Source organism: Aptenodytes patagonicus, chromosome 1 (genome assembly GCF_965638725.1).
Source record: "Aptenodytes patagonicus chromosome 1, bAptPat1.pri.cur, whole genome shotgun sequence".
NCBI lineage: Eukaryota > Metazoa > Chordata > Aves > Sphenisciformes > Spheniscidae > Aptenodytes > Aptenodytes patagonicus.
In genome coordinates this window covers 95,843,709-95,871,472 of record NC_134949.1, presented here as the reverse complement: position 1 = coordinate 95,871,472, position 27,764 = coordinate 95,843,709, and the positions used below count along the sequence as shown (strand labels likewise).

Here is a 27,764-nt window from a genome sequence, read left to right as displayed (position 1 = left end):
TGACAGACATCTTACATGAATAAATCAATTTTATTTAAATAAAATTACAGGCATATCTTGTCTATTATAAGCTACCGTATAGTTTTTTAAAGGCACCAATATTTAACAATAATTTAAATTTTCTTGAGAGCAGCTACCTTTTTCTGAGTGGCGTTTGTAAACTTGTCAGACTTCCCTCCACTCATTCAACTCAAGCAAAATCTGTTGCTAGTGAAATGCCAAAAGTTGTACCTTTTTCATCGTAATAGGTACCTTACCGTTCCTGGGCATCTCTTTTGAACAATGCTTGAGAAGAACAGGTCAGGTGTTCTGCGTAGCAAAAACCCACGCTGAAACGGGGTGTTTCTTTCCTTTGTGGCACCAAAAATACATCAGGCACAAAGCCCCGCTATGACACTCACTCTGCGTGTACTGTAAGTATTAAAAACTAAATCCAGGAGACTACTGTTTCTTTGAGGCTTCAGGATCTGTTTTCCCTTGTATTTCTTCAAGCTTAATAATGCAATGCCACCTTCTCTTATGCAAAGAGAGAGTTTTTGTAAGAAGCCTGCCCTACAGTTCTGTGTCACAGACTGCATTAGCCTCCAGGTTGGGCTTCTTTAAAGGCATCTTTGCTAAGCACGGTGGCACCAAAAACAGCAGATGCGTCTGATGGGCTTATTCATCCAGTTCTCTGATCGTTTACAGGAGATTCACAGCAGGGAGACAGAGGGAGATGCAGGTGATACCTCTCAGCAGGCTGAGACCTGACACCTCTTTGGTCCTCCTACCAAGCCTGGTAGTGTCTCTGCGGGAGTGAACACACTACACACTCTTCAAGGAAACAGTGAATGGGTTTGCAGTGAGTGGTTCTTTCCATTTAACATAAAGCCACAAGCAGAGACACGAAGGTGTTATACAAGACAGCCGCAAGACTCTGATTTTTTTATCTTGTTCTACTGTTTCCCAGGTCTGCAGAGTTATTTATGCACAGTTACTTGCAGGGCAACAAACACGCTTATTTGGACACCCTAATTATGGAAACTTAACAGTCCATTCAGCAGCAGCTGGAAAACGTTTTGCTTAGCTTTTAATGAGGCAAACACACAGACTTCATCATTCCACCTCATCCAGTCCAAGTCTGTCTAATATTAGTCTGATTTTCTTTGAAGCGTGTGATAAGCAAGGTACTAGTCGATACCACAAATTGATACCAAGCTTACCCTCTGCAAATAAAGATGTAACTGTGTAGATGTAGACAGTACTCGGGTGATGATATTTGCATAGCAAGTTGTAGTAAAGAATGAATAAGATGGCAAACAAATCTAGAAATGAGGTATCAATTAGCCTAATGGTAGAGCAGGTAAACTAGTCAAGCCACATTCATACTAAATTTCATCTTCTGACTCCTGATCTCGTTCAGATGTTTTCAGTAACCCCATTTCCATGGACTGGGACTGTTTAACCTTTGAACGAACTGCCCTGGAAACAACAAAAAAAAGAGTTGTCAATAGTAACTCAAAGGCTCATCTGGCCATTTTTACATGGTAAAAAACTGTTTTAACTTCGCATCTCATCGGGGAATTAGGGTGATTGATTTATGAAGACTTGAAATGGGCCACTGTGGAAAACATTGTAAAGAGGAGATAGTGATTTCAAGCAGAATCTGGGCAGAATTTAACCCCAGGCCTTAATTGTAGATACCTGTATTTTAGCACGAGTGACCGCTATACAATGTGAGCACGTACCGTGACATTAGTATGTGCTGCCTTTAACAATACCACCTGTATGTACTGCTTGTAAGAGCTTGTTCCTATGGGCACGTCTAAGAGTGTACACCTTAAGCAAACCTCAGTGTAACATCTAGAAAGTTCAGTGTTGTGCAGGTGCAAGACCGATAGCTGTGTTCGCTTGGGAGAGTATTATAAAGCTGTGAAGAAGAGTGAGTCTGGCTATCCTCCCCACGGACGGGAACTCTGCTCAGTGTGCCGTGATCAACCTGGGGGGCCTTGTCTGATGCTGCAGCAGCTGCCGTTCCCAGCATCAGAAGGGATGTTAGATTGCTGTCACCTTCTCTATAGTTGCCATCCTTTACGCAACAAACCAGTTACCCAGCCTTGAGTGTCAGTGCCTTTTGGACCGAGATCCGAAAAGACATGGCACCTCCTCGGTGCAGAGCAAGACTGCAAGAACTACATATGGCCAAAGCATGATTAAATAGGGCTATTAGGATGGTAGGGGTAAAGCGAGGGGTGAGAAGCCTGTTTAGGACAGTGCAGGCAAATGCTTGGTAAGGTCCTGCGGGCAGAAGGTGATCACACGTGGCAGAATCAGGCTCATTTTTACAACCAAGTTAACTCTGCAGTTGGAATTTTGTCAGGATTAGCACTGGGCGGCGAGGAAAAGGGCTAACTTTAGAAATTAGGGGATGAAACTGGCTAGTGAAAAAGAAAACAGGTCTAATCACAGGAAATTGCTAGCAATGAAACCTGTCCAATAATCTTCAAAGTTAAGTCACGAAGCCTGCTGACTAAGCCAGTTGGAATTAGTAGAGATGAGCACTGGGAGAGAAGATGTTGTAGGAAAAAAAGGTCTCTCCTCCTTATAACTTTTTACGCACTTACAAATGTGGAAGACTACCAAAAAGAGCTCATTTTAGGTGAGAAGCATTATGCTGTCAGAGCTGTACTTTATGAATGTTTTTCCGCTTTCTACTGAAGCAATGAGTCATGTTGTCTTCATTGATTAGCAATATCTATTTTTATTTTACCTTGCAAGACAATTAATTGCTTTGTGGAAATCTTTTGATTTGTCAGTGAAACTTTTCTAAAATAAAGCTCCTGCTAGACTAAATAGACAGGTCTCCAAAGTTTTAGTGTTTCAAGTAACTTACCAGCTGACGATTGTGTAATTCACTGCAAGTATAAGAAAAGCAAAGGCGTAATGCCAGCAATAGCACATGGTCAGGAACATCATATTGGTATGATCCGTCTGATTCCACTCTGGGCTCCCATTTGGAGGATAAAGCACAAAACCAATCTATAATAAAATAAAAGATATTTAGCAAATGTCATTTGACATATATCCTATGCCGTAGCATGTATTATGCTACCCATCACAAGGCAGACATTTCATTTTTTTACAGTGCTGATTATTTCTGTGATTATTATTAAAAACAATTTTGCAGTCACACTCAGATGCAATGGATCATTTTACACAGTTTTGTGCAGAAATGCCTTTGCAGATGCAGAGTCAATCCCAGAGACCCCCTGCTCTTGCCCAGCGAATTAAGGAGCCGGCCCAACAAGTCCTGCAGCAATCACAATTACATACTGTACTGTAAGGAAAGGGGCTGGTGCTCAGCCATGTGTGGTCTGAACTGCAGGCCCATCACCAACCAGCAAACCTGCCCGGCCGTTTGCACCGACTCACTTCTTCCCAACAGCATCTGGGAATGTGTTACATGGTTCAGAAGATGAATAATAAATTAATAAATAAAGGGGAGCCATAAGTCTGTTTCTTCTGGGTCATCTGGGGAAAAGGACAGGTTTTGAAATTGGGTAAAAACGGAGCTTTCTCACCCAAGGCTATAAGTTCGTGTGAAATACATAGCTGATTTGTTTATTCAGAGCTGGGAAAGATCAAATTCAGATTAATGCATAAGCGGGGAAACTCGTAATCCCATGGCTACACAGGGGTCTGCCTTGACAAGCACCAGTCCTTTGTACTGCCTAATACTCTTCAAAGTCACCGCTTAGCAGTTTAGCTGAGAATTTAGGAGCTGGGAAGAGGAGGAGAGGAAGGAGGAGGGGAGGAGTGCATTTTGCATTTCCATGCAGAGAATTCAATGAATGAGGGTGTTGATGATGCAGAAAGAATGTCCCTTTACCTTTTACAAATTTGTCATGCTGCAGCCAGTATGTGGTTTTCAGCCACACATACGGTTGAAGTCTGATGCAGGTGTGAAAAAAGCCACACTTAAATCTCTTGCATTTTTAGTTCTTCAATTTTTTACTTTGAAACAAAAAGCACATTGTCTCCAGAGCTAAAGAAATAACTTGTTCTAAAATTAGACTAAGCAGACAACAAAGAATAAATGGTTGCATCGAATTCCTTTTATGTAAAGCTTCTTAAATCACCAAAGAAAAGTTTATAAACAAGAGAATAAAACACCAAGTGCTGCAGCGCCAGGTTCTTGAATTCACTTATAGAAAAAACCTGCCGTTTCGGAGGTCTGTCTTCTTGCCAGAGCAAGTATTTAAATATTTGATTTGGTGCTGAGTGTCCAGTTCTCCTAAGGAACAGCAAACGTTTTTATTAATCATGTCTGGCCAGCATATAAAAAAGGGAAACCAGTCTAGACATGCCGGAAAGAAAAATGACTGGAGTGACCTCAGTTCTCCACTATAAGATGAAACACATCGGCACTAGCGCTCCTACTTCTTTGTTACAAGATCGCAGCAATTCATTAAATTCTCTCTCTTGTTAGACAGCAGGGAAAGGGTTGCTATCAAATATCTATTAATTGGATAGAATCACAAGTAAATGAAGGCATGGCAGCTACATTTTTAAGAGTCCTTTTGGGAGCCACATCCCTGAAATATAAAAGTTTGGGCTGTTACTTCTTCTGCTCAACTTCCCGAACACTGGAAAAGCAGGAGGCTTTACATCACTCAATCTCTTAATGCGAATCAGGAGCTGAAATACCTTTTAAACCTAGGTTGCCACTGTTGAAACGCTTTTTAGAAAGTAGAAAGAGGCAGCCAACATGAAAGATAAGTTGTGCCTTCGCGCCTTTTCACACAGTGTCAACGGGTGCTTTGCCTCACCTGTCCAGCACGCCGCTGGGCATTTCCTCACTGCTCCGGCAGCTGACAGTGGGGACTGTCTTCGTAAAGAACAGCATATATTGCCGGGCTGTAAAATCACTACCATTTAGCTGGCAAATTTTGAACAGGATGTTACAGAGATCAGAGGGGATGTTCAGTCACAAGGGAGAGCTCAACAAAACCACCTTAGCTTTTTTATTGATTCAAATAAAAGACACTAGAAGTAAAATGGCTGCTTCATCTGCAAAACAGATATGATAAATACTTTTATCTCTTTAAAGGGACATTAAGAGTGCATTGTTTTCTATGAGTCCTTCGAGGTCTGTGTTTAAAAGACATATCATATCACCTGTGAAACATCTGCAAAGGGGTAAATGACTAATTTTGGTGAAGGAAGAAATTCCTAAGGCAGAAAAGTGACCTACCTGCCAGAACCAACTGCCTTGTAATATGCAGAGGCTTGTACGGAGCATCTCTAGCACAATACTGCCACGGAAGAAAACTTCCAGAAATATGCAAACAGCAGCTCCAAAGATAGCAAATAGCAATAACTGATGCACATGAACATCCAGCATGGCTCTCCCATGAAGATGGTAGCAAAAGAGAAAACCTGGAATAAATTTAGTGATCAGTTTAAGATATTTTCTTCTCTTGTAATCTCCCTGCATCTGCTTTTAGAAAACAGTGAACCTTTAGCATTTCTCCTTATGCCAATATCACCTTCTCAGTTGAACTGAGAGTAATTTTTTAAGACTGATGCCTACGTACTGTGTACTCCCACTCTTGAGCTCAGACCAGGAAAATGCATGGGAAGCTGTAGCTCTGTCACCTTTCGCTTAAAACACATTAACAAAAAGTCATTCATCTGTCTCTGCAGTGTAACAAGAGGGATGCTATGAGATATACTGTGCGTACAGAAAACATAAACTAAGTGTGTCTCCAGGGCAATTCCAACATGTGACTGCTGTGCAGGTAAATGCACTCACACTGGCTTTAGCTAACAAGTTGCGTACCATGTCAGTACACACATTGAAGCACATGCCCCAGCTACTGAGCTTACCCAAAACAGGCTTGTGCTGCTATTTTCGTAACATTTCTGTTGCTATCTGAGCCAGTTAGGAAAGCGCAGATACACCTCTACAATGCGTGATCCTGCTCTGGGCTGCAGTGCAGACAAACCCTCAGCAGTTTAAAGAGGGCCAAGACTGATCTTTTTTGAGCGTTTCAGGGCGTTAAACACCCAGCTCCCACAGGCTCATTCTCTAAGGCTGATTTGAGATTCCCAGACCAAAGACTGATACCCCTCTGCAAGTTTCACAGGCACCTCTGCAGGGAGAGGTAAACTGACCTTCAATAAACACTGCTAAGGAAAGCATCATCCTGTCCATGGCCACTGGCAGTGCGTTAGTCCCATGAGCCACGATATCAACCAACCCTGAAATGCCATAGAAGAGGTACATGGTGGCATGTTGCCAGTTCATCAAGTGATCCCAGTGCTTTTCCTCATAATCATACAACTTCAGATGAGGTCCATCGGGAACAAACTGCTCGGCCACCATTCCTGCGCATGAAACGACAAGTATAACTGTTTGTCCTGATGCTTAAGGTATAGACTGATGATAAGTCTTTATACAAACAATAGAGGCAACAATATATCCCCATGAACCATAACGCCAGTCAATTTGGGGTCTAGTCTAGCTGCCTGAGGATTGCTCTGGGTGATTGCTATGTTTTGCTCCCTTCTGCCCAGTTCAGCCATTGCCAATAAAATTTTTAACACATTGTCCACATTCAAGTGAAAATGCACAGAGGCCTCAAAGATACTAATTTTATATACATTTTCAAGAAAATAGGCAGTGGGAAGAGGAGAGATGAAGTAAGTTGCTTTGCTGAGAGAAAGACCACAGAGTGAGCTCAAGCATATATTAAGCATCACATAATCCAGAGAGGAGAAAGCCAGAGGAAACCAGGCTTCAGCTCCACTCCTGGTGGGACTATTTGAATCTTGCAGTTTCCAGCAGTGAAAATGGAGACAGCTATTCTGTGCTGCTTTTTTTTTTTAAACAATTGCTATTGTAGTAGTCCTCTGACTGATTTTTTCAGCTGCCTTTCCCAGTGGTTCAAACATGTATATAACACATGCTAAAGTCCCCAAAAGAAAGATTTGCCATTTCAGTCCCCTGCAATATGCAGGATAGCAGAATTCAGACTCTTAATTCAAAGGGGATTTTTCCTATAAAGCCATAAAAGGAAATCCCTTCACCATGCAGAGTTATTAAAGGTCCCATGAGAATGTATACCGAGTTAGTATTTGAATTGCTGCTCCACCGCCTCCCTTACCTTGGCCCCTCGGTGTCTTGCTAAATAGCTGCAGTACTCCAGCAAGGGGAAAGCTACTTTTAGATACCTTATATGATCAGAGAAGTTTGGGAAGGGTTTAAAATATGTTATGCTTTAAAACGTTAAAATTAATTATATTGTTTATAAAGTGTGGGCCAGCATCCTGCTGTATAAGTAGATATGCTGCAGAGCAAATGCAGTGGGTTTCCACCTTTATTTCAAGTTTCCCTAACACAGAAACAGCAGGTTTTACTCCTGCTGCTGCTTTTACTGTTTGTCCTTACCAGACTTCCTTGTCCACGTTTTTAACTGGAATTGAAATTACCATACATTAAAATAATAGCTTTTTGTTTCAGAGTGAAAATAAAAGCACTAGATGAGTGTTTTAGCTGCCCAACTACCTCTAGACACTGACTGGGAGATTTGTAGGAAAGATGTCCCCACTCACACCTCAAAATGAACACTATAATTTAGGTTTTGATAATTTTTTAAGGCATATCAAAGTGTATACTGTACACACAACATCAGTGCTGATGTATCATAACTGATACAACTCCCAGAAGGGAAGGAAAAAAGCAAGAACAAGATTTTGGCACAGCCTGTACCTTGATTAGAAACCAGGCAACTCTGAGCATCTAAAGAAGGTTAGATAGATAGAATCTAAAAATCTAAAAATACTAAAAATACTAAAAATACTAAAAATACTAAAAATTAAGAACCTTTTTCAACTTGAGAGCCACATGTGCTGAGCTCCCCAGGTCCCCTGTTATTTAGCTTGCTTACTCTATAAAGGTAAATTGCTAACATGCAGCAATGCTGTATGTAAACATACATACAGATGCTGGAATGTGAACAAGAACTAGGCACTTCCAGTCGGCTGCACCGCTCACTAAACCATCCCTGTGGGTTTGTACCCAGGCCAGTCCACAGCAGAAGGAGAAACAGCCCCCCACCCCGTTGCAACAGTCCTGCAGCAATAAGATCTGGAGTTCAGTCTTTCTTTGTGAATATTTTCACTTTTGAATTACATTAATGAAGAAGGATCTGCATTTACATATTTTATCAATAACTCAGTGGAGACTATCGACATCTGAGATAGCTGGATTCAAAATAGAAAAGCAATGCCCCCACAGTCTGGTGCTCCCAGTCTGCATGAAAGAACCCCTTGCCTAAATACCTTCGCTCCCTCCCTGAAGTAGTGAACAGCATATGAACACTCAGATGGACCAGCTGTGAAGTAGTCAGGAGACCTTAAAGAAGCTCCAGAAGAGCACTATGGATGGGAACCATGTTAGTCGTAACTATGTAATTAATAGCAGTAGCCCCACTAGTTCTTAGATTCATGGTGTTTAAAGGACAAAATACCAAAACACGATGAGATATGTTTTATCAGAGAACAAAATTAAAAAAAAAAAAGGGTTAAAAGGCACAGCCTTTTTGTTGTCTGCACCAAGTCCACCTTACTTACCAATCAGGGCAAAGACAGCTTTGATGATCCCCTCAACAAACTCCAGGCGCTGAAATCCTGCTCTGGAACCAAGGTAGCAAGCGTTCTTGTTTTTTCGACAGGCGTACTTCAGTGGATACTTCACTGACCACCACAAGCCAAAAAGAAGGAAAAAGCTTCCAGGGAGGGCATGCCCTTTGAAATTGCCCATGGTTTTCTGCTAGGCAGTACCTGAAGGTGAAACAAATGCAGATCGATTACGGGAATAGTAGGAGAATTCTGTGGGTTATAATTTTAAAGTATCTCCTTGCATAGGTCAAAAGAGTGTCACTGAATTAAGTGCTCACACTTTATTTAAAAATAAATTTAGGTACTTATCTTCCCTGGCTGTTCAAAACACCCAGCCAGTTTCATAGCTTTGCAGAACAAGAGTAAGAGACCCAACTGCAAAGCAGCTGACCTGAAATGCAGACCTGGCAGTTGGCAAGTTAAGAGAAAAAAAGCCGTGGTACACTATGTCATGCTGTTGAAGTTGTACTAGTAAAAGAGAGAGCATAAATATTCACAATTTGGTTCTTTAACCTTTAGAGAGGGTTTTATGTTTCTTTACTCCACAAACAGAAATCAAGACAATACCTGACTGAAGGAAAAATGAATTGTATACAGATCCGATGGGTAACTATTCACTAATAAATTGTATTTTGTATTTCAATCCAGATGTCTCATTATGATTTACAAACATCAAGTCATTCTCAGTATTTGATAGGTGAATTATGCACCCACAACGAGATGCATATTATCAAGTACATCAAGCACACTGAGTGATAAGGTTATTAGTCGGTCAGTGTTACACAGTCATTTAAAAGCAGTGCCACTAATAAAACCTAGTAATTCTGGTCATCATCCCAACTTCTAGGAGAGTTAACTTAGCTCCAATAGCTTCTTCATTAAAATGACAGTTCTAACATTAAATTGCAATTTTTCTTCAAGTTGTTATAAACTGAGTTGTTGTGCATCGTGACCCAAAGGCGTACTAAATCTTTGCACAGGCAACAATCGAATAACCACTTTAGAAGCATTGGCAATCTGTACTTTCTGTTATTATCATTGCTGACTTAAAAATCCAATCGCCACACTACACTGGAGCCATCTGGTTATGAATAGAACATGGAGGCTCTGGTATATTTTTCTTTTCAGTAAGTATTTCCTATGGTCAGCTCTGCATAAGAAGTTTTAAACTGTGGCTTGTGGGCCATGGAGTACTTGCAGATGGTTCACGTAATGCTGTCTAGTCACGTAGCATGAGCCCTCTCCTATTTCTGGAGGCTAAACTCCACTGAAAGCATTAATTTTTTTTTTTTTTTTTTTTTTTTTGAGAAGAGAAGAGAAGAGAAGAGAAGAGAAGAGAAGAGAAGAGAAGAGAAGAGAAGAGAAGAGAAGAGAAGAGAAGAGAAGAGAAGAGAAGAGAAGAGAAGAGAAGAGAAGAGAAGAGAAACTTTTCCATATGCACAGGTCCTGAAGCTGCCATAAGACTATTACCCAACTGCATGAGGAGAGGTGACCTATATAGCCACAGAGGAGAAGAAAAAAAAAGATTGTTCGTGTGTAGCATGAGGCAGGCTGTGATTTAAACAGGGATCTGAAGAGGGTCCTATCCCTGCTGCCTGTCCCCTCCTCTTCCAGAGCTGATTTCTCCCACTGTAAGGGCTGCAGAAGTGGAGGGGTAAGCTTTAAAAGCTTTCCCTGGATAAAACTCCCCTTAGCTAATATCTAGGGAAGTATTGCTGAAGTACAAGAAAAGGGAAGCGTGATACTGGTTGCCCAAGCAAGCCCATTTCAGGATGTGTCCTCACAGGTATTGCCAGTGCCGGCATCTGCATATTGAAGCCTGGAAGGAAAGCATGCCGAGATGGCTGCACCAAGCCTGGGGAAGGCTTCCGGGGAAGCAGCGCCTGCCCGCCGTGGGGCAGCCAAAGGGGGAATGAGGGATGTGTTTACGTATTCTTATGAAACGTAAAGGACTCCATTTGGGATTTCTGCTGTGTGGGGAAGGGCTCCTGCATGCCACTTGTCTCCTGTCAAGAAGAAAAGCAAGGGTGCCATGCCCAGAGCTGTTGTGGGGGGTTTGCCTCGCTTGGTGGCTGGCCGGCCGCTCAGATCAGAGCAGCAAAAGCTGTGAGGATGAGCGAGCAGTGGCAGACCCGGCAGGCAGCTCTCAGCACGGGCTCTCCAGCCACCAGGATGGTGATGACCACCTCCATCTCCGCTGACAAAATGCTGAATTAAGCTCTAAACTTCCCTGAGGCTGAGTACCTGTTAGTGGTGCCAAATTAGCCTGCTTGTGAGCTGAGCATCTCCAATCCTGGCCCAGGGTGGGCTGGGCAGGGCAGGAGGAAGAGGTGGCAGCCGAGGGTCCAAGGGTCAGGAAAGCCTTTCTCTGCCTCCTCTGCCTCCCCCACCACCCTTAAAGTCTCACTGGGTTGATGCCTCTGTGTTTTATTTGCAGGTGGGGAAAGCACTGCTCACTCTTGAGCAGCCTACAGTGCAGTCGGGCTCTCAGCGGTGTGGTTGGGAGGCTCAGTCCCACAGGTTAGACCCAGCCCCCGCAGTCTCACAGAAGAGGTACCTCGTTTTGGGACACCTTTAGTTCAAAGAGTCTGACCGGCTTGTGCATCACTGCCAGTACTCACTGGACCATTGTTTGCCTCAAAAAAGGGCAGTACTAACAGTACCTGAAGTTTTAGACAGTCGCCTAAACTTTGCTTTAAACTTTGAAATACTTACTTTGCTTTGAAAGCCTTAATTTCTGGTTCTTCTAAAACTTGCTGGCCTGAAAGGCATTGCTGTCTTTTCAGACACGTTGGGTTTTTTCCTTCTTTGAATGAAAGGAAGAGGGGAGGAGTGGGGGGTGGCCTTTCCTTGCTGTATGTCTGATCTTATTGAACACCATTAATTAGAAAGACTTTATTCATTAGATATTTTATTATTCACCACAGGTACACAGCACTCCAAATGGAAGGATTTACCCTGTACCCCACATCAAAGCGAGATACTGGATTTAAAAGGTAAATTAAACCTATGAAAAGCCTCCCTCTAGGAGAGTACAGCTGCAGTAAGAGTCAAATGAAGAACAGTGTGTTAATGTCATTTGTAGTGCACAGTATACAAAACTTCAAAAGTAATTCTCAATCTGTAAATTCACACCTGGATGATCTAGAGCTCTAATCACTGCACGATTTTTCTGCCCTAAATCTGGATAATCCATCAAGATATACCCTGTTTAAAACTATTTTTGTCTTTCAAAACAAGGGAAAAGAAGAAAAGGAAAAGACTGATACAGCAGCTACTGCTGCATATCCAATATAAACAAAACAGAACCAGAAAAAATTATTTTTTGCTATAAGCAATACAATCACTTATTATTAGCTTTAGAGAGTGTAAACTTCAGTTTGAGTTCACCCAAAGATGTTGAGGATCATTTGTAGGATTTCTCTAGAAAGAGACACGTCAGATCTGCCAGTCAGCTGTTGTGGCAGACCTTTGGAACACTGAATCTCAACACACTCAGCTTCAGAAAGGCGTGATATGAATTATACTTTAAATCCTTAGTAAACTTGAAAACATCATGACAGAGCTTGCCTTAAACTGATTAAACTTCCCAATTCATGAATTTTCTCTTATCAGGCCTGAAAGTTTGTTTCGGCAAGGCTAGAAGTCAACTGTCACCACCCACAGTTTTGATGTGACTGAGAAGTTTTGCCTGCAAGTAAACCAGGTGATATTGCATGGTTTGGGGGCTTAGTATGACACTGAGGACATGGCGAGGATAAGGGGAGACTCCCCTGCAGGAAGATCACTGCGGGGTCACGGGGTGGATCTGGGAGGTGTGAGGCAGAGGTGCAATGGGAGGTGAAGGGAGAGGAGGACATGATGGCAGGCTGCTGCCTTTCCGCACTGCGCTTCGGCATCCCCCTGTGCAGCCCGGGACAAAGCAGCTCCTGCCAACTCTTCTGCACAGCTTGGGAGCCAGCCAGTTTTGGTATCTCAGGTGCTATTTATTGGATAAAGATGGCATCAGCATGTTATGACAATACTTAATAAATTTGAGGGTTTATTTTTTACAGAGCCTTATCCCATAAGCTAGCAAACAAATCACTGGAGGACTGATGTTGCAAGATGTGCAAATCCCAGACCCTCTTTTATCCTCAGTGATTTCAGGGCCAGGGGTGCTGGCAGAGCCACAGCCACATTCCCCACAGCAAACCTTCCTTGCTGCCCACCACCTTCCCTAGGGCGTATCATCTGCCAGAGATGTAAGCAGAGAAAATCCTGAGGCTGCCCCACAGCTGGGTGCCATGAGGTCTGGGTTCGGCCATGTGGGGTCTGCCCACGCTCCCTCCACTGCCCCCCAAGGCACCCAGTCACAGTAGGTGCTGCATGCGTACCTGCAGCTGGTGACCTGCTTGCACAACCTCAACCCTGTCCAAATCCTGCTCCTAACCCCACCAGGCAAAGCCAGCGGTGCTGGTGCCTACTAGAGGCACGCAGACAGCCGGCGTCACCCGGCCACAGCCCTCACCATGGATGGGTTTTGCTTTCCAGCGAGCGTACGTAGACTCCCTGACCATTGCTGATTGAATCGCCTGTTACCTGCTGTGTGCACCCCAGGATCGCTGCAGGCTCACTCTGCTTTTCATGTCTCCACCCTGAAGCATCACCACCCAGGACACTTCCACCACCACCAGCAGCCATGGGGCCACAGCAGCCAGGGCACCAGCAAATTTTGGACTCTGGCAAAGCAAATTTTGGACTTTACCTGGGGGAAGCTCCCTCCCCGCCGACCAGCAGGGCTGCCACCCCGAGGAGCATGCCCAGGAACCAGACAAGGCGCATACTCCAGCCCAGATTTGGGCTTTCCACAGCAAGTACTCCTTGAAACCCTGCTCTCGGGAGAGTGTGGGGCACACCAGGAGGAGAGGCTGCTGTCAGGGTTCAAGGGCACCCATGGGCCTTAATTGCCCCAACCAACCTCACCCACCCTGGCACCCCTGGCACCCCTGCCCAGGGGCCCATGGTTGCAGGGGAACTGGAGAAAAAGGTAATTAGGTGTAATTAAGGCAATAAACTCAGTTGTTGAGGTAGTTTATAAATTTTAAGTACCAGGCAATGTTTCTGCAGCTGATTGGAATAAGGAATGAGAATAATTTACAGCTACCTGTGAATGTGAGATGCCTTTTTTTTCACGTGTGAGAACTCCAAGCATGGTTTTTCTTGCAATAATCACAGAAAGCTCTGCATGATTCAGGCTTTTCCAGCAATTAGAAAGCTGCATAGTATTGCAAAAGTGTTTTACACTCAAACTTTGCTGACCAAATACAGGTTGTTGACAGTTGCCCACAAATTCCCTATGTAGCAGTAATGCTTTATGTACCTGGGATGTTCATCCCTCGGTTCAGGCTGCATCTTACTCCTTGGGGTCAGAAGGGAATATGGGGATCCGCTGGCAAAGCAGGGGATGAGCAAAGGCAGTTTCCAAGTGAGCATTCAAGAAAAGGTGTGCATTTTTGTGGGTATTAAAAGCTGCCTTTTTAGCCTGAAAATTATCTCACTTACACCAGCAGAAGCATGAAAGGCAGGCAAGAAACAGACTTACATGATTGATTTAAACATCTTCTGACTTTTTTGGGAGGGATGTTTCATAACATTTACGTTTGATTCCTGATCTCTTGAGGCCACCCACATGGGGACTAAGGCAAGACTTACAAGTGGTATGGAGAAACTGGCTATACCACCTGGTTACCCAGACGGCTTCTCAATTGCTTCTTTAAGAACTAGATTAGCTTCCCTTTTTTCCCCTTCTCCCTTTAAAAAAAGCCAGGGGCTTAGGCAGTGTAACCTGTACTGGACCGGGACACAAGTGGTAGCTGAGCCAGAGCTAGCCCTGCAGCAGGCAGCTTCCCTTCCCTGCACATTCTCCTGCCACAGCAGTATGCCTTGCAATTTCCTGTGTTTATCAAGCCCTGGGGGATGTTAAAGAGGACTGTCAACCAGAAATGTGGGTTTTTTTCCAGAAATGACACAAGTTATGAGGCCACAAACTCACTCTGCTGCAATGCATTCATTTCTGCTACAGAACCATATGATAACAAAAGTTAAACCCAAAGATTAAACATTAGCAATTTTACTGCAACGGTAAAACTGAAGCATTCTTTTTCTCCCATACGCTAGATTAGGAAACAGTGATGTGGAGTTTATAATATTTGATACAAAATGTTTATTTATCCATAACAGCCGCAGGAATCGATCATGTTGTCAGCGAGAGTAATGCACCCAGGTAAGAGGCGGAAATAACACATTTGTAGACGCTTTCTTATCGGTGCAAAAGCTGTGATCATACAGCTTTTACCGAAAACTGGAATCCAGCAAAGTTGAATACATCTAAGACAAAAAAAATCACAGACAAATTTACTTCAGTATCAAAGTTTCCTACTTGCAGTTAAAGATGTATTCACAAGGCAAGTGCCTTTTATCCTGCAGCCATTAAATTGTAAACATCACGGAGAGCCACGCTGATCTGAAAAAAAAAGTCTGCTGTAATTACTTTGTTCACTAAATGCAGTACTGATTTCATGTCATGACTAAAAGCATTTCAGCAACTACAGCCCCATGTTTCCAGATGAGATCACTGCTCTGGTCTTAAGGAAATACACAGCTGGCACCTATAGCTCCTTCAGAATTAAACTGGAACTAAGTACTGTGTATGCTAGTGAAAGCAGGACTCAAGACTTCTTGAAATGCTAAAACATGACAGCGCAGCCTTGATATTTTTGGCATAAAGGTGTGGGAGATAAAGATTTTCAGGTCAAAAAAAAGAAATGTCATGAATAGGCATCTCTGAAGCCTGCAAGGGAAGAATTCAACCCTTGATAAAATCTTCAGGCCTACAAGACAGGGATGAAAACCAAAAATCCCAAAGAGGTAATGACCAGAAATCTATATACCGGCCTTAGAAAGGAGGGACTCCCAAGACACAATCTCTCATAGTGCTGTGTTTGGGTCCACAACCTGAACTACTCTATTTTTTTCAGTGCCTTGCATCTGTCAACAACTCCTCCTTCCCAAATACTTGTCCTTCTCAGCCCTTTGAGTGCTCCTCATTGTGTTTTTTCAACTCTCATGACCCTCAGTTTTCTGGCTTTCTTTCCCCTTTCTCTGTGCATCTGCTGACTCTGTTTCTGCTCCCATAGGCTATCTCCAGGGGTTATCCAGGGACAACAAACACTCCATAATAATCTTATCATTGGCTCTTGATATCAGAGCAGCTGCTAGTCTGTGGATATGAAATTTTTGGTCTTCAGGACTGCCAATTTGGAGCCTTTTACTCAGATCACCACAAGTTCAAAAAACGTACACACACAAAAAATTCAATCTTGTAATTGCATGGGATACGTAAGAGTCATTTTTTCCTATGAAAGATTCATAGTTTCTTTATTGGCCATAAAACCTGGTATTTCCTAGCACTGCCTGAAATAAAGAGTAAAATAGCACAGGTATGTGAGTAAACTATTGCGGGTATGAGAGTGCTACCTCCTGCGGGAGTATGTTTGGCTTCAGCCACCGCAGCCACTTCCCTGCCCGCAGGAGCCCAGCGGTAGCCGCTGCCTCCTGTGGGGTGACCTTCCAGCTGTCCTCTGTGCAGAGCAGCAGTTCCCTTCCCCGCAGAGGGTCACAGCAGACTGCTGCCCTCCAAGTGAGGTGCTGCCGATGCACGGCTCCTCCCAAGCCAGCAGACGTGAGCAAGTTTCTGATTGTGTGCGGCAGCAGCTGAGCGCTGCCGAGCACTGCTGGACAGACGGTGGAAGGATGTGCTGCGACATCCCACTGCTGTGCTGCGGGAGCTCTTCACTGACATCCAAGACTGGCTTCCCCTTCCAGTCCACCTGGCGCTGGACTCAGCTAGAGCTCTTTTGCTTCCTGATTTTACCCTGAATTGTGCCAGCTAGTGAAATCCCTATATGCTCTCTCTTTTTAAAGTCAATCCCTCTTATTGTCTTTAAAACAGCCCAAGTCACTTCAATGAATGACCTCTTCAGGACCCTAGGTATCCCTGAAGGCCCATGGTCAAGCAGAGGTCACACCGCCAGTAAGAAGATTGCTCCTTGGGTACCCTACCCAAACCAGTTTTGTAGGGTATACTCCCTGGCTGCTCCTTGTAGTTCCAGGTGTGCTCACTTACACGTTCTCTGCTTCCTGCTAGACATGCTAGGAAAATGTCAAGAGAGCAAAAGTTTGTTATATCAACTGATGATTTATTGCTCAAAGCCCAGCTCTGGAGAGGAAATGAAATAAAGTATGATTTGGTTTCTGTTAGCATCACTTTTATGGACCTCCCCTTACAGTGTCTTCACAATACAGTCAGGGCTTTGGTGGAAGGATCTAGTAAAACAGCGAAGCTGACAGGACCACTGGACTATGACAAATATTTGTAATAAATACTAATGCCCACTCGGGCTGTGACAAATCCTGTGTTTGACACTTACAGAGCACTTCACAGACTGTTAGAAGTTGCTGCAATTGTTATTTATGTTTCTAAATACTTCCTGAAGACAAGAAGATGCAACCAAAAAAAGGGGTGTTTACTGAGAAAACTCAAAGTTTGAGTGGTTTAAAATGCTATTTTCTACCTGCAAGGAAGCCAGGTCTGAAAGAGAAAAGTGAGGAATTCTGTTCTTGGAGAAAGATCTTCAGGTATGGAAGACAGGGCTTGCTGACCTCAATGTGATTTATAATTCTTCGGTTGCAAGGGTTGCTGCCTTATTGTGGCTACCAGTGACTGTGCAGAAAAGGCATTTAGATTTCTCCTGGTTATGTACAGTACCAGATATTGGGGTGACTGAAGCCTTCGTATGAGAAACTGGAATATTACAAAGAAGACCCTGTTCTAAAGAATCACCAAACAGTAACAAAATATGGTAAGCAGAAGTGTCATGCTGTGCTGTGCATACTAGTAAGCTTTCATCTTAAGGATAGTCTCAAGTTAACAAAAACGGGCAGGGAGCTCATCTCAACAAATGCAAAAGCATTAATAAGTCCCTGTTCGTGTTCATAGGAAGGACTCAGTTTTCTTACCAAAAAATTGCAAACCAACTCAGTTAGCCAATGTGATGCTCATAACAGCTCATACCTGGTCAACAAGCAGGTGACACCTGTAAGAGCTGAACTTCTCCTGTCCCCTGCTAGGGAGGAGACTGGAAACCAGGGGCATGTATCCAGAATATTGGCTTCTAGTGCGACACTGTGCTGCATTTTGCTGTCTCCTCCTGCCGAGATCCAGCCTCTTCTTCTTGAATATCTGCTTTCTGAAGTTATTTGATTAAGTGAATCTTAACCTTCAGCCATCCTGTCTGTCTGTGGAGTACAGTTAGGTAGTGTGAGCCCTCAGGGCTCTTAGAAGGCAAACAAAGTGATTTAAAATAGATGTTGAAAACTCATGGATTTGGATGCTGTCACCAATGATATTTGAGTGTTTAGGGCTTGCAACATTGTGTTGTGATATGAAGGAAAAAATATTTCTAAAAAGCTTTCTTGCCAGTAATTTCCATAAAGCCATGGTGGGATTTGCACCTACAGCTTTGCCTTGACTGACTTGCCTTTGTACCGGGAAGTTTTCTCTGCAAGTCTTGTCTGTCGACATCAGGGTGCTTGACATACTGCTTGTCACAAGGGTGACCAAGTGCACTGCCTGTACCAACTATTGCTTGGGGAAACACACTCTCAACAGATGTGAAAGTTGTGTGGGTCAGAAAAGAAAGAGAAACACTAATGAATAAACGGGAGCGTTGGCCAGGCAGTCTGTAACATTGATAATAGCTGGGAGAAATGGCTGTCTGAGTTAGTCCAGCTAGAAAAATCAAAATGCATCAGAGAAACAGGTACAGTTCCTCTTGATGGGACCACCTTGTACTCACTAAATGGGAATCAGCTAGTGCTAATGCAACATCAGCAGAAACTGAAGAGTCCTCCATAATGCAATGCTACAGTAGCAGCGGTTCCGGTTCCTGCTGCCCCTCAGACGACAGAATTAATGGAGGGAGCAAGAGTAACGCTATGGAGTAGGAGCTTCGTAATTCAATCAGACCAGCAGCTGCAGCAAGGGGCTGTATCCTCTTCCAAAACCACTGGCATTACAGATGCTACACCTGTATCTTAGAAATATCTCAAGTGCAAGGTCATTGGAGCAAGAGTTTTAGGAATTTTGCTCAGATAGCATTAAAATGTTATACCAGGCCTTGATTTAGGCATAAATTGATTAGAAGGGACTTAAGTCTCCTTTCTATCTTCCGGAGCAAAAAGCAGTGCCAGAACGCAAGGTCTGGCTCATGCTGCTCGATTGGACAGCAATCTAAAAATCTACTAAAAACTAAGATATTTCAAAAACAATGTTTAATCATTTATAATCCCTGGGTTTAGGAACTTGCCTTGCTCATAGCTAGGAAGAGACGGTCAAAATGACCACTGCTGCCAACTGCAAGTAAGTGTGAGCATGTTTGATCACATCTAAGAAATAGAGTAGGGGCCAGTTGACAAGAGGTTTGACACTGAGGAGTTTTGATTCATGTACGTCTTCAGACTGGAAAACAAGGGGCCCGTTTTTGTGCTGCTGCACTGGCTGTTTGCAGTACTGAGTAAAATTATATTTCTAGGCAGATTTGGTGTGCAAGAAAAGAGTAAACAGAGAGCAGTTTGCCTAAACACAGGCATAATTCTTCAAGCCACTCCTCAAGGTTCATTTGACTTTTCTGCCCCAGCAGTTATTTCTGCCCACACTCTCCACAACTGAGAGAAATCTGTTTGGTTTACCCAGCTCCATTTGTAAAGAGAAAAAGACAGGAAAAGCCCACATAAGCAACCCTGAAAAGCAGCAAAAGACATCTGAGCGAACTTCGGAAAGGTTAACTCCAGAGTCAACAATGAATTTGCATCTCAAATGGATATTGAATACATTCCTTTTACAAAGTACTTGTCGTGACTTATGGTACAATGTATGCCATACTTTAAAGAGGTCTACAATAACATAAGGTGATGCAAACCAAGTTATACATACTGGAGAAATCACAAGTCCTAGGTATGTAAATGCATAGTAATCATCATATATTCAGTTTAAAAATGAAGAAGCATAAATACTTTGTTCTGTAGTACTTCTATGTTTCAGTTCCTAAGCTCTGAAATTTCAGAAAGCCACTTATTAGAAAGATAATTAAATGTTTGATACCATGTCAAGTATTAAGCGTTATTGGGAGAGAAGAATATGATTTATCACCGAGAACTTGAAACAAAATGGAACACATGCAGTGACTGTAAGTGTTTTTCCAAGGGTTATTCTATTTTGAAATAGAATAGAGAGGCTGGGATAATCTAATTTTAGGGTTTCTCTCATATAGTAAGTAGACATGGCTACATTTAAATTCTCTTGATTTTGCCTGGAAATTCAAGTTTGGATGTACATCCCCGTTTGAGACATCCCAGGAAGAGAGAGGGAAAAAGTCAGGCAAGAAACTTAACGCTATAGCGAATATTTTATCCCCATCCCTAACGCTTAATTCCCCTTTGTTTAACGATCCAGAACCGCTGCTGCAAAAACTCTTGTACCTGGGGTAAAATAATCGGGATGTCTGCAAGGGCTGCAGTCGTATTTTAACCCCAGCAACCTTTTCAAAAGCTATTTCTGATTTCAAAGTCCGGTCCGCGCTTTTTACCTCAGGAGTCCCCCACACGGACCGAGTTAAGGCAAACATGGAGTAGCTGTTGTCCTTCCACCCGGGAATATTAAACACCCCCCACCCCTGCCCCCGCCGCCGCCCGCCCTGCCTTCACCCCGCGCTGCGCGCTCTGCGCGGGGGCGCAGCCTGCGCGGGGGAGACCTCCAGCCTTTCCCGCCCCCGGGGTTAGAGACCGCCGGGCTGCCCTTACCTCCGCCGCCCTACTCCCTCGCAGCCTCTTTCCTCCGCCTCCCCCGCAGCCCCTCGCCCTCTCCGAGGGGTTTCGCCGCCGGCCCGGGCGAGCCCCGCGGCCGCGGGACCCTCCAGCTGCGGCCGCCGGGGGATGCGCCGCGGCCGCCCCAGATGTTTGCGGCGCGGCCGCCCAGATGTTCCCCTGGCGGCCCCGCGGGGGGCGGGCGGTTTCCTCCCCGCCTGGCCGGGGAGGACCCAGGGCAGAGCCAAATAAAAGGGGCTCGCGGAAAGCGGGGCTTCGGGGGGATCCGGCGCTGCCCGGTGCCCGCCCCCGCTCCTGCCCCTCTTTCCAGGAAAAGCAGCCGGGAGCGGGCAGGGCTGGCGGCGGGGCTCACGGCCGGAGGCAGCGGCTCCCGCTAGCCCGGGCAGGCTAGGAAAAGTAGAAAAAGTAGAGAGACTTTCTGACACACAAACCCGCCTTTGATCGCTGCATGTAACAGAGGCTTTTTTTAATTTGCCTTTTTTTTCCCCTCCCGTGGTTTTCTCCACGAAAATGAGCACCCGTGGCTGTAGTTCCTGTAATTTCGCAGGAATGTATGGCAGAGCCCTGAAGCCAAAAGAAGAATGTCTAAAAATAAAATCGAAAGGATGGAGCCACAGTTTTATTTGCAAATGTCATGCTGTAGGAAACGGCGTTAGTGACATTACTGAATCATTCACGGTATAATGAAAGGCATCTTATACTGCACCACCTCTGTTACATTAGCCAGCAGACAACACCAACGAAATCCTCAAGTCTTACATATGGAAAAATCCTCCTTTGAGGTATTTGCCAGGAAGTTGTGATAATCAGGTTTTGAAGCTCTGTTTAAACTACACCAGAAGCCTCCCTGACCCTTTCCACCCCTGTCAGCATCAAGCTCTTGTGTTGCCAACCTCCGCTGTGGCTGTTGGAATAGCCAAGCCGAGGTGCAACTCTCCCCACCAGGTAGTCATAACTTGGACTAAATTCTGAGACCCCCCCAAGGCCCCTAATTTAAGATTTCTGCTTTTCAGGATCCAAAAGCTTTTTTGCTTTGGGAAATTTGTGGGTGAAATTAACTCTGTGTAAAGATTAAAATTTAAATCAACAGCGCATTTCTGTTTGACACTTTTTCACCCTCAGTTATCTTCTCAGACAACTCCGTCTATGCCTGTCTCTTAGTACAAAGTGGCACTTTCACTATCAGATAAATAGTAGTCCAGCAAATACCCTTCAGCATCTGGCAAGCAGATGCCTTTGCAGGTTGGGTGATGTAATGAGTACAGAGAAAAAGGCAATTAATATTTTCCAGAAGGACCACCTCTTTGTAAACAGTGTTTCAGAAATCCAGCCTCCGTGGCAGCTGCTCCCCTCTCCTAGTCTGAGTGACTTCTTTTGCAATTTTTTTTAGGTGGCAGAACGCATCTCAGGTAATGGCATTAATTCCTACCTAATGGATATCCTTCTGTTGCAAAAGAGTTTTCAGTTAGACTGAGCTAAATCAGTCAAAGAAACTGATATTTGTAATTACCTCATCTATTTACCACTGGTTTGAAGTGTTTGTCTTGGCAGTGGAGCAAAAATAACTTCCCGGGATTCCTCGCTTCCATCCATACTTAAGATGACTTAAAAGTGTTTCTAAGTAACAATTAGTGTCTCCAATGTCCAAAACTCCAATTAGCATCCCAGAAACCCTGCAGGCATTCTGCAGTTCTGCAAGGAACATGGCAGTGTGCATTAAAGTAACCACAGAGAAGTCCATGCGTAGAATATTCTATAAAACTGTTAGGGACTACAGGAACAACAAAGCATCCTTTGCAATTTTTTACCAAAGGACAACAAGAGGCCAACAGCACTGCTACATTCAGTCAAGTTCAGACCTTCCTTTGTTTTCAACTTATTCTTTTTACCTTATTCCAAAGTTAGGAAATTAATTCACCGTACCTGTTCCAAACTTAGGATACATACCTAACACGCAGGCAGGCAACTGAGCCCTCCTCTAGCTGGAGGAATAGAGCATTCACCCATCTCTGAAAGGGCTACGTGTGCTTCCCAAACTCCGGTTCGTCAAAGGAGACAGGAAATTATATAACACTTGTCTTGCGTGCTGGGGCAATGTATTCTGAGAATTAATACAAACAACGGCAAATACCTTAAAGAAAATTTAAATATGTAAAAATTAAGTAAAATAAGTGAAAAAGACTTGTTCAGATCATAGTGTGTTTTCCTGCCTGTTCAGGCTTGTTTTCTACAATACAATTGTAAGAGACAATTAAAATTACTAATAGATCCAGTTTACCAGTTTGTAACTAATAACATATTGGATCCATTCCACTTTTCTTCCTGCTTAACGTGTCCATCAGCAAAAGAACAATTGCCTTTAGATGCTTAACATTGTAGTGAGTGTTAGGTCTGTGCTATGAATGATTCTGGATGACCACTCAATACTTGAATGGCATGGGTTTGATGTGATTAACATTGCTTTTGCTGTATGGTAAAATGACCATGCTATATAGTAAAATGACTACGTAATCGTACCATGTATCCTCTCTGACAGGGTAAATCCTATTCACTCAGTAAGAACAAGCTATCAAGTAACTGCAGACAAAAACTGTGGTTTCTAAGATAGAAAAGCAAGATTCTCTGAACAATACAGCCCAGGTGTGTGATTTATGTCTGCCCATCTGACAAACAAACTTATTATTTCCATATGCCTTGTGTCCTATTTTTGCCTGGAAAAATTCCTTCATAATTGGGAATCCCTCCATTCTTGCTGGAGTTAAAGTACATAGCATCCACAAAAATCATTAAGGAACACGCTTTAAATAAATCTCAATTGGTCTTGAGTCCCTAAGACGCTTGCAAAGGAGACTTTTTATAGGCATTTGTTTGGTTGTTCACTGCTGATATTGAGCATTGCACCTGAAGCAAGTCATAAAAACGTTTCTTCATGGCTAAGCCCAAATGCTATGAAAAGAATTTGCAATTAGGGCTTGAACCGCATTTCACAGAAGTTACCTGAATGAAACATTACAAGGCCAAATGTCTGTGGCTCCGAGCCCCACAGCTCTATTACGTTGCATTTAATACTGCGCCTAGTTCTTTACTGCATCAGAGTTATCATAGGTATCAGGCACTTACATCAACCATATCTCTGTACTTCACCATTTGCCCACAGTCGCACATCCCTGCCTTGATCCAAATACTCATCAGTACATTATAGACAAATCAGAGTTATACATGTTTTAGGATTACTGTAACATCTGCAGTTTGGCCAAGAAGGCAAGTGGTAGCACTTGGAGGCATGTGAGCTGGTTTCAGCCTAGTCGCTTGGGGCAATGGTACCTTTAGCAAACAGTGGAAGCAGACGCCACCATAACCTTGCTCTCCGAGTTGTTTCTACAGGGCTCTGGCAGCTGCACTCTGTGCCTTTGGCCTTTGCTGCTCTTACCTTGGCTGGCTGCATTCGTGCCAGCCTGCCTCCTGAGGAGGCCACCTGGCCTCCAGCACGGTTATAGAGTAGAGTCGTGCAACATCGTGGCCCTGCACAGTCAGGGGATGAAGCTAACCATGGACCTCCTGAGCCTAGTCCAGTCCAACAGGACACATTCATGACGTGTCTGACTAAAAACTGAAGTGAAACATCTATCTGCTCCCTTGGACGCTTCAAGTCTAAGATGTGCTGTGTGTAGGTATCTCTGTAGCACCACATCTAATTTATAGCTGATGAAATGTAGCATATAAGTGTAGCTGACACTGATAAAATAATTGATCTCCAGACAGAGTGCCCAGAAAGTTAAACAAATAATTCTGGCCTTGCAAAGTTTATGCAACAATTGAAAAAAGAGCAAATACATGTATTGGCTATGCCTTGAGAAAAAGCAAACATTGACGTTCTGTTTTCAATACAAGTTGTAACAAGCAAAATAAATAAAAAGTGAATTTCAGTACAAAGACCCATCTTATGACAGTCCAATTTTTGAAGTGCTAACAGGGATATTTGCTCTTGGATGGATTTAGAAGATACGGGTTTACATCTGTAAAGTTTAAAAATGCTTCTAGGCCTAATCCTGCCATCAGTAAAAAATGTAGTTACATTATACATGGCATTTAAAAATTATTACTTTTTATAATTATTAATTATGTTGTTGTTATTTGAAGTACTTTTTGGCTTTTTACAAGTAGCCTGTGTAAGAAATTTTTTTTTCAAGTTTGTATCCTTGCTGTGCATTAATCAGCAATTTGTCAAGCTGACTCCTAGCGTATAAAAATGTATCCCCCCTTATGAAAGTCTTTCATCCAGAAGAACATGCAAAAACAATCACGGAGAAAAATAGTCAAAAGAGCTCATCTTACCCCTATCCGCATTAAGAGAGGAACAGCAATGACTGCAGGTGCAATACCTGAAACAATCTATAATTCATGGGTAATTGGCTATGTTTCAAGTTCATTAGAGTCCTTTGAACTAATCTAGCAATTTGGCATGGGGAATCCAGTGCAATAAAGCCAGAAATGCCAAGCGTATTAACGGTAAGAATTTTGTCCCCAGACTTCTCCATTTCCCTATAATGATGATTCAGAACAGAGAAATCTGGGAAAAACAGAAGCATTAGGAGAAAGTAGTTTGCAGAGCCCGAATATTTTTCTTCTCAGAGTGTCAGTACTTGAAATGAATATATGCCTTGACACTGAGCGCTGTGCAGGTGAGGTCTTCTACAGTACAAACATGTATAAAAATTATGAGCCCTGTCCCCCCATTGCAGATTAAGAATCTTTGCTTATTCTTTCCTTGTATGTATCGGCTGAATAAGAGCAAAGATGATTTTTAAGGCTGCAAATGCCACCACAGAAGTTTGAAATGTGGAATGACATTTCTTTTTACTACGTTTTAGCTTGTGAAGCAAATTTTGAATTAGAAAGTAAGAGATTATTCATGCTGGGGAAAATGATGTGCACTAACCTGGCATTTTTCGGTGGAGGATGGTCAGCAACAGATTAGTCGAACAATGTCTACAACAGCATAAGTTCTCAATAGTGTCAGGTAGTGGGAAGCTCATCTGGTGTACTCACTCGGGGTCAAATACCAAGCCAAGTTCTAGTTTATCAGTTGTTGCAGAAGTTGGGACGTGGAGATACAAAGCAGAGGGCTGTGGGAAAACAAGGGATAATCTGCCAGCTGAGGAAAGAAACAGCGGCTGCAAGAACTAGAAACTCTCCCTGCCTCTGTCAGGTTCCTTGGTCGTTTCTAGATGAGTTACCTGCATGTCTATGTTTGGCTGATGGTTTCTTATTTTGGGGCACCTGGTAGGAGACATCTAGGTTATAGATTTATAGAAGCACCAAGCACTCAGAACAGCAAATGAAGTTGCTGGAGCAGTTAGTTAAAATATAAAGTGTTCTGAACAAAGGTCAGGGCTGACAGAGTATGCAAAAAGGTGTAGTGAATCATAATAAAAAGTTCCCAGTTCCCTGGAAATAGTATCTCCTCACCTTAGATACACCCTGTGATGACAATCATGTTTGCAAAACATTCAGAGGCTGCAGGAAAGCTACCCCAGAAAACCTCACGAAGCAGCTGGCAGCTCTGAATTCAGTGCACTCTCTGGGTTGTACGGTGATAAATGGGGCTCGTAGTCACACATTTAGTCCAGGAAATGTAGAGACCGGCTTCATTCCCAGACGCTGTCCTGCTTTTACACTAAACGAGGCGCTAGTCCCATGGGAAAAATAATATGCAGTCAAACGATTAAATCGTCACATAATACACATTGTGTGGGGGAAGGGAAGAGGGGGCTGAACTATGCTTCCCAAGGCAGCATTAGGTCTGGATTTGTCCAGCTTTTGAGAGTTTAACTTTGTAAACCTAATGGTGTGTTCTTTCGACTTTTTTTATGATGCAACTTCGTCTTCCTCATTGTTCTGTTAATTTTTGTTCTCTCTGTCTCTGACTCGCTTGCTATGTTCAGCATGTACCTCGGGTGAGTCAGGAGAGAGGGCTAGCCAGGGGAGGACATCAGGGTGAACAACCCTCTGGACAGAGACACGAGGCAGAAAGAACAGGATGGGAAAATTGGCCAGTTGAGCAGTGATGTGAAAAGCACCAGCTGTAGCCCAGCCTAGGGAGAAAGAGGGAAAAACGATTTTCCAGGGGAAGAGGAAAAGCGAGAGCAGGAGCACAGCTGTGGGAGGTGAGCGTGGAGGGACGGGGAGGTCAGAGAGCCGGTGGTGCTGCATGGGCATTGCCTCCTGCAAGCCTTTTTGCTCGGCTCTCCTGCAGCACGGCAGGTAATGTCCTCCCGCTCACCGTACAGAGCAAGGGCATGCAGCTGTTGTGGTACTGGTCTTCATCCCATGGGACATCAGGGTCAGAAGAGCTCTTGTGCAAAAAAGTTACACACACACACACATTTATCACACACATGAAAGAGAAAGAGCAGTAATAAGGAAGGAGACCATCCAAGCATCACAAAAGTCTCTGTGTCCAGGTGCAGTATTCCCTGGAGACAAACACTTTCCCCTTGGTCACTGTCCTCCCAGCCAGCTCCTTGCAGCCATGGCCAAATGTCCTGTCTCACCGGGACCTGGATCCTTCTGTCTCCTGCCTGGCTATCGCTTAGCGAATCTCTGCCCTCCCAAAGCACCTGAATGTACAGCACCCCCACCCCAGGTCCTTGCCATCAACCCAAAACACTTCTTACAAACCAGCTCCCTCCCAAAGGTGGCTCTGGGCTCTCTCCATCACACTCCTCCCCAGGGACGCCCTAATCAGACAGCCCCGTGAAAAAACCCAGCCTGAGCTCCTCATCCCTGGCCTCACCAACCCTGCTCCTGAGCCAGCCGCCAAGTCACAGCTGCAGTGGTGCTTCAGTGTTAACTCGGCTCTTCCTCCCCTTTGCTTTAATCCTGGCGCTGCCAGGGTAGGCAGGGCCACTTCCACAGCGCTGACTCCCACCTGGTCCCGCCTCTCTGCCAGGTTTCCCACGGCATCGAAATTTCCATCGGCCCGTGAGTTAGTATATATTGGCACAGACGCCTTATAAACACAGGCATGCTTGAACGTGAGTTTGAACTCGCTGGGCAATGTTGGATGTAATGGGATCACAGACAGTCAGCTAAGCAGCTTTGTAGGAAAAGGCCATGGTAGGGAAGCAGGGGAGTGACAGGGAGAAGGCTGTGTCAGGGCAAGAAAGCTGAAG

At 43.9% G+C, this 27,764-nt stretch overlaps 1 protein-coding gene across 4 annotated transcripts; it reads right to left on the bottom strand.

The window, feature by feature from the left end:
* Positions 1 to 11: 11 nt before the first annotated feature.
* Positions 12 to 27,438, bottom strand: TMEM45A (transmembrane protein 45A). Of its 4 annotated transcripts, none has more exons than XM_076328838.1 (8): positions 27,390 to 27,438; positions 25,529 to 25,715; positions 22,537 to 22,720; positions 8,617 to 8,826; positions 6,157 to 6,369; positions 5,234 to 5,418; positions 2,873 to 3,018; positions 12 to 1,461 (listed from the first exon to the last, which is right to left on the bottom strand). In XM_076328838.1, exons 4-8 carry the CDS (start codon positions 8,804 to 8,806, stop codon positions 1,368 to 1,370), a joined length of 828 nt encoding a protein of 275 aa, XP_076184953.1. In that variant the 5' UTR covers positions 8,807 to 8,826; positions 22,537 to 22,720; positions 25,529 to 25,715; positions 27,390 to 27,438; the 3' UTR covers positions 12 to 1,367. The 4 variants fall into 4 exon arrangements, with proteins under 4 accessions (XP_076184953.1, XP_076184952.1, XP_076184954.1 ...); XM_076328837.1 differs by lacking the exon at positions 27,390 to 27,438 and adding an exon at positions 26,059 to 26,117; XM_076328839.1 differs by lacking the exon at positions 27,390 to 27,438 and adding an exon at positions 26,059 to 26,117 and having other exon boundaries at positions 22,537 to 22,690.
* Between the last annotated feature and the right edge of the window lie 326 nt (positions 27,439 to 27,764).

What these genes read in the sequence shown, in the direction of transcription:
- TMEM45A (XM_076328838.1), bottom strand. Translation starts at nt 8,806, where the DNA reads ATGGGCAATTTCAAAGGGCATGCCCTCCCTGGAAGCTTTTTCCTTCTT. An exon ending in CTTAGCAGTGTTTATTGAAG is followed by an intron (nt 5,419 to 6,156) that starts GTCAGTTTACCT and finishes AATTTATTCCAG; the next exon opens with GTTTTCTCTTTTGCTACCAT. An exon ending in AATTACACAATCGTCAGCTG is followed by an intron (nt 1,462 to 2,872) that starts GTAAGTTACTTG and finishes TGTTGTTTCCAG; the next exon opens with GGCAGTTCGTTCAAAGGTTA.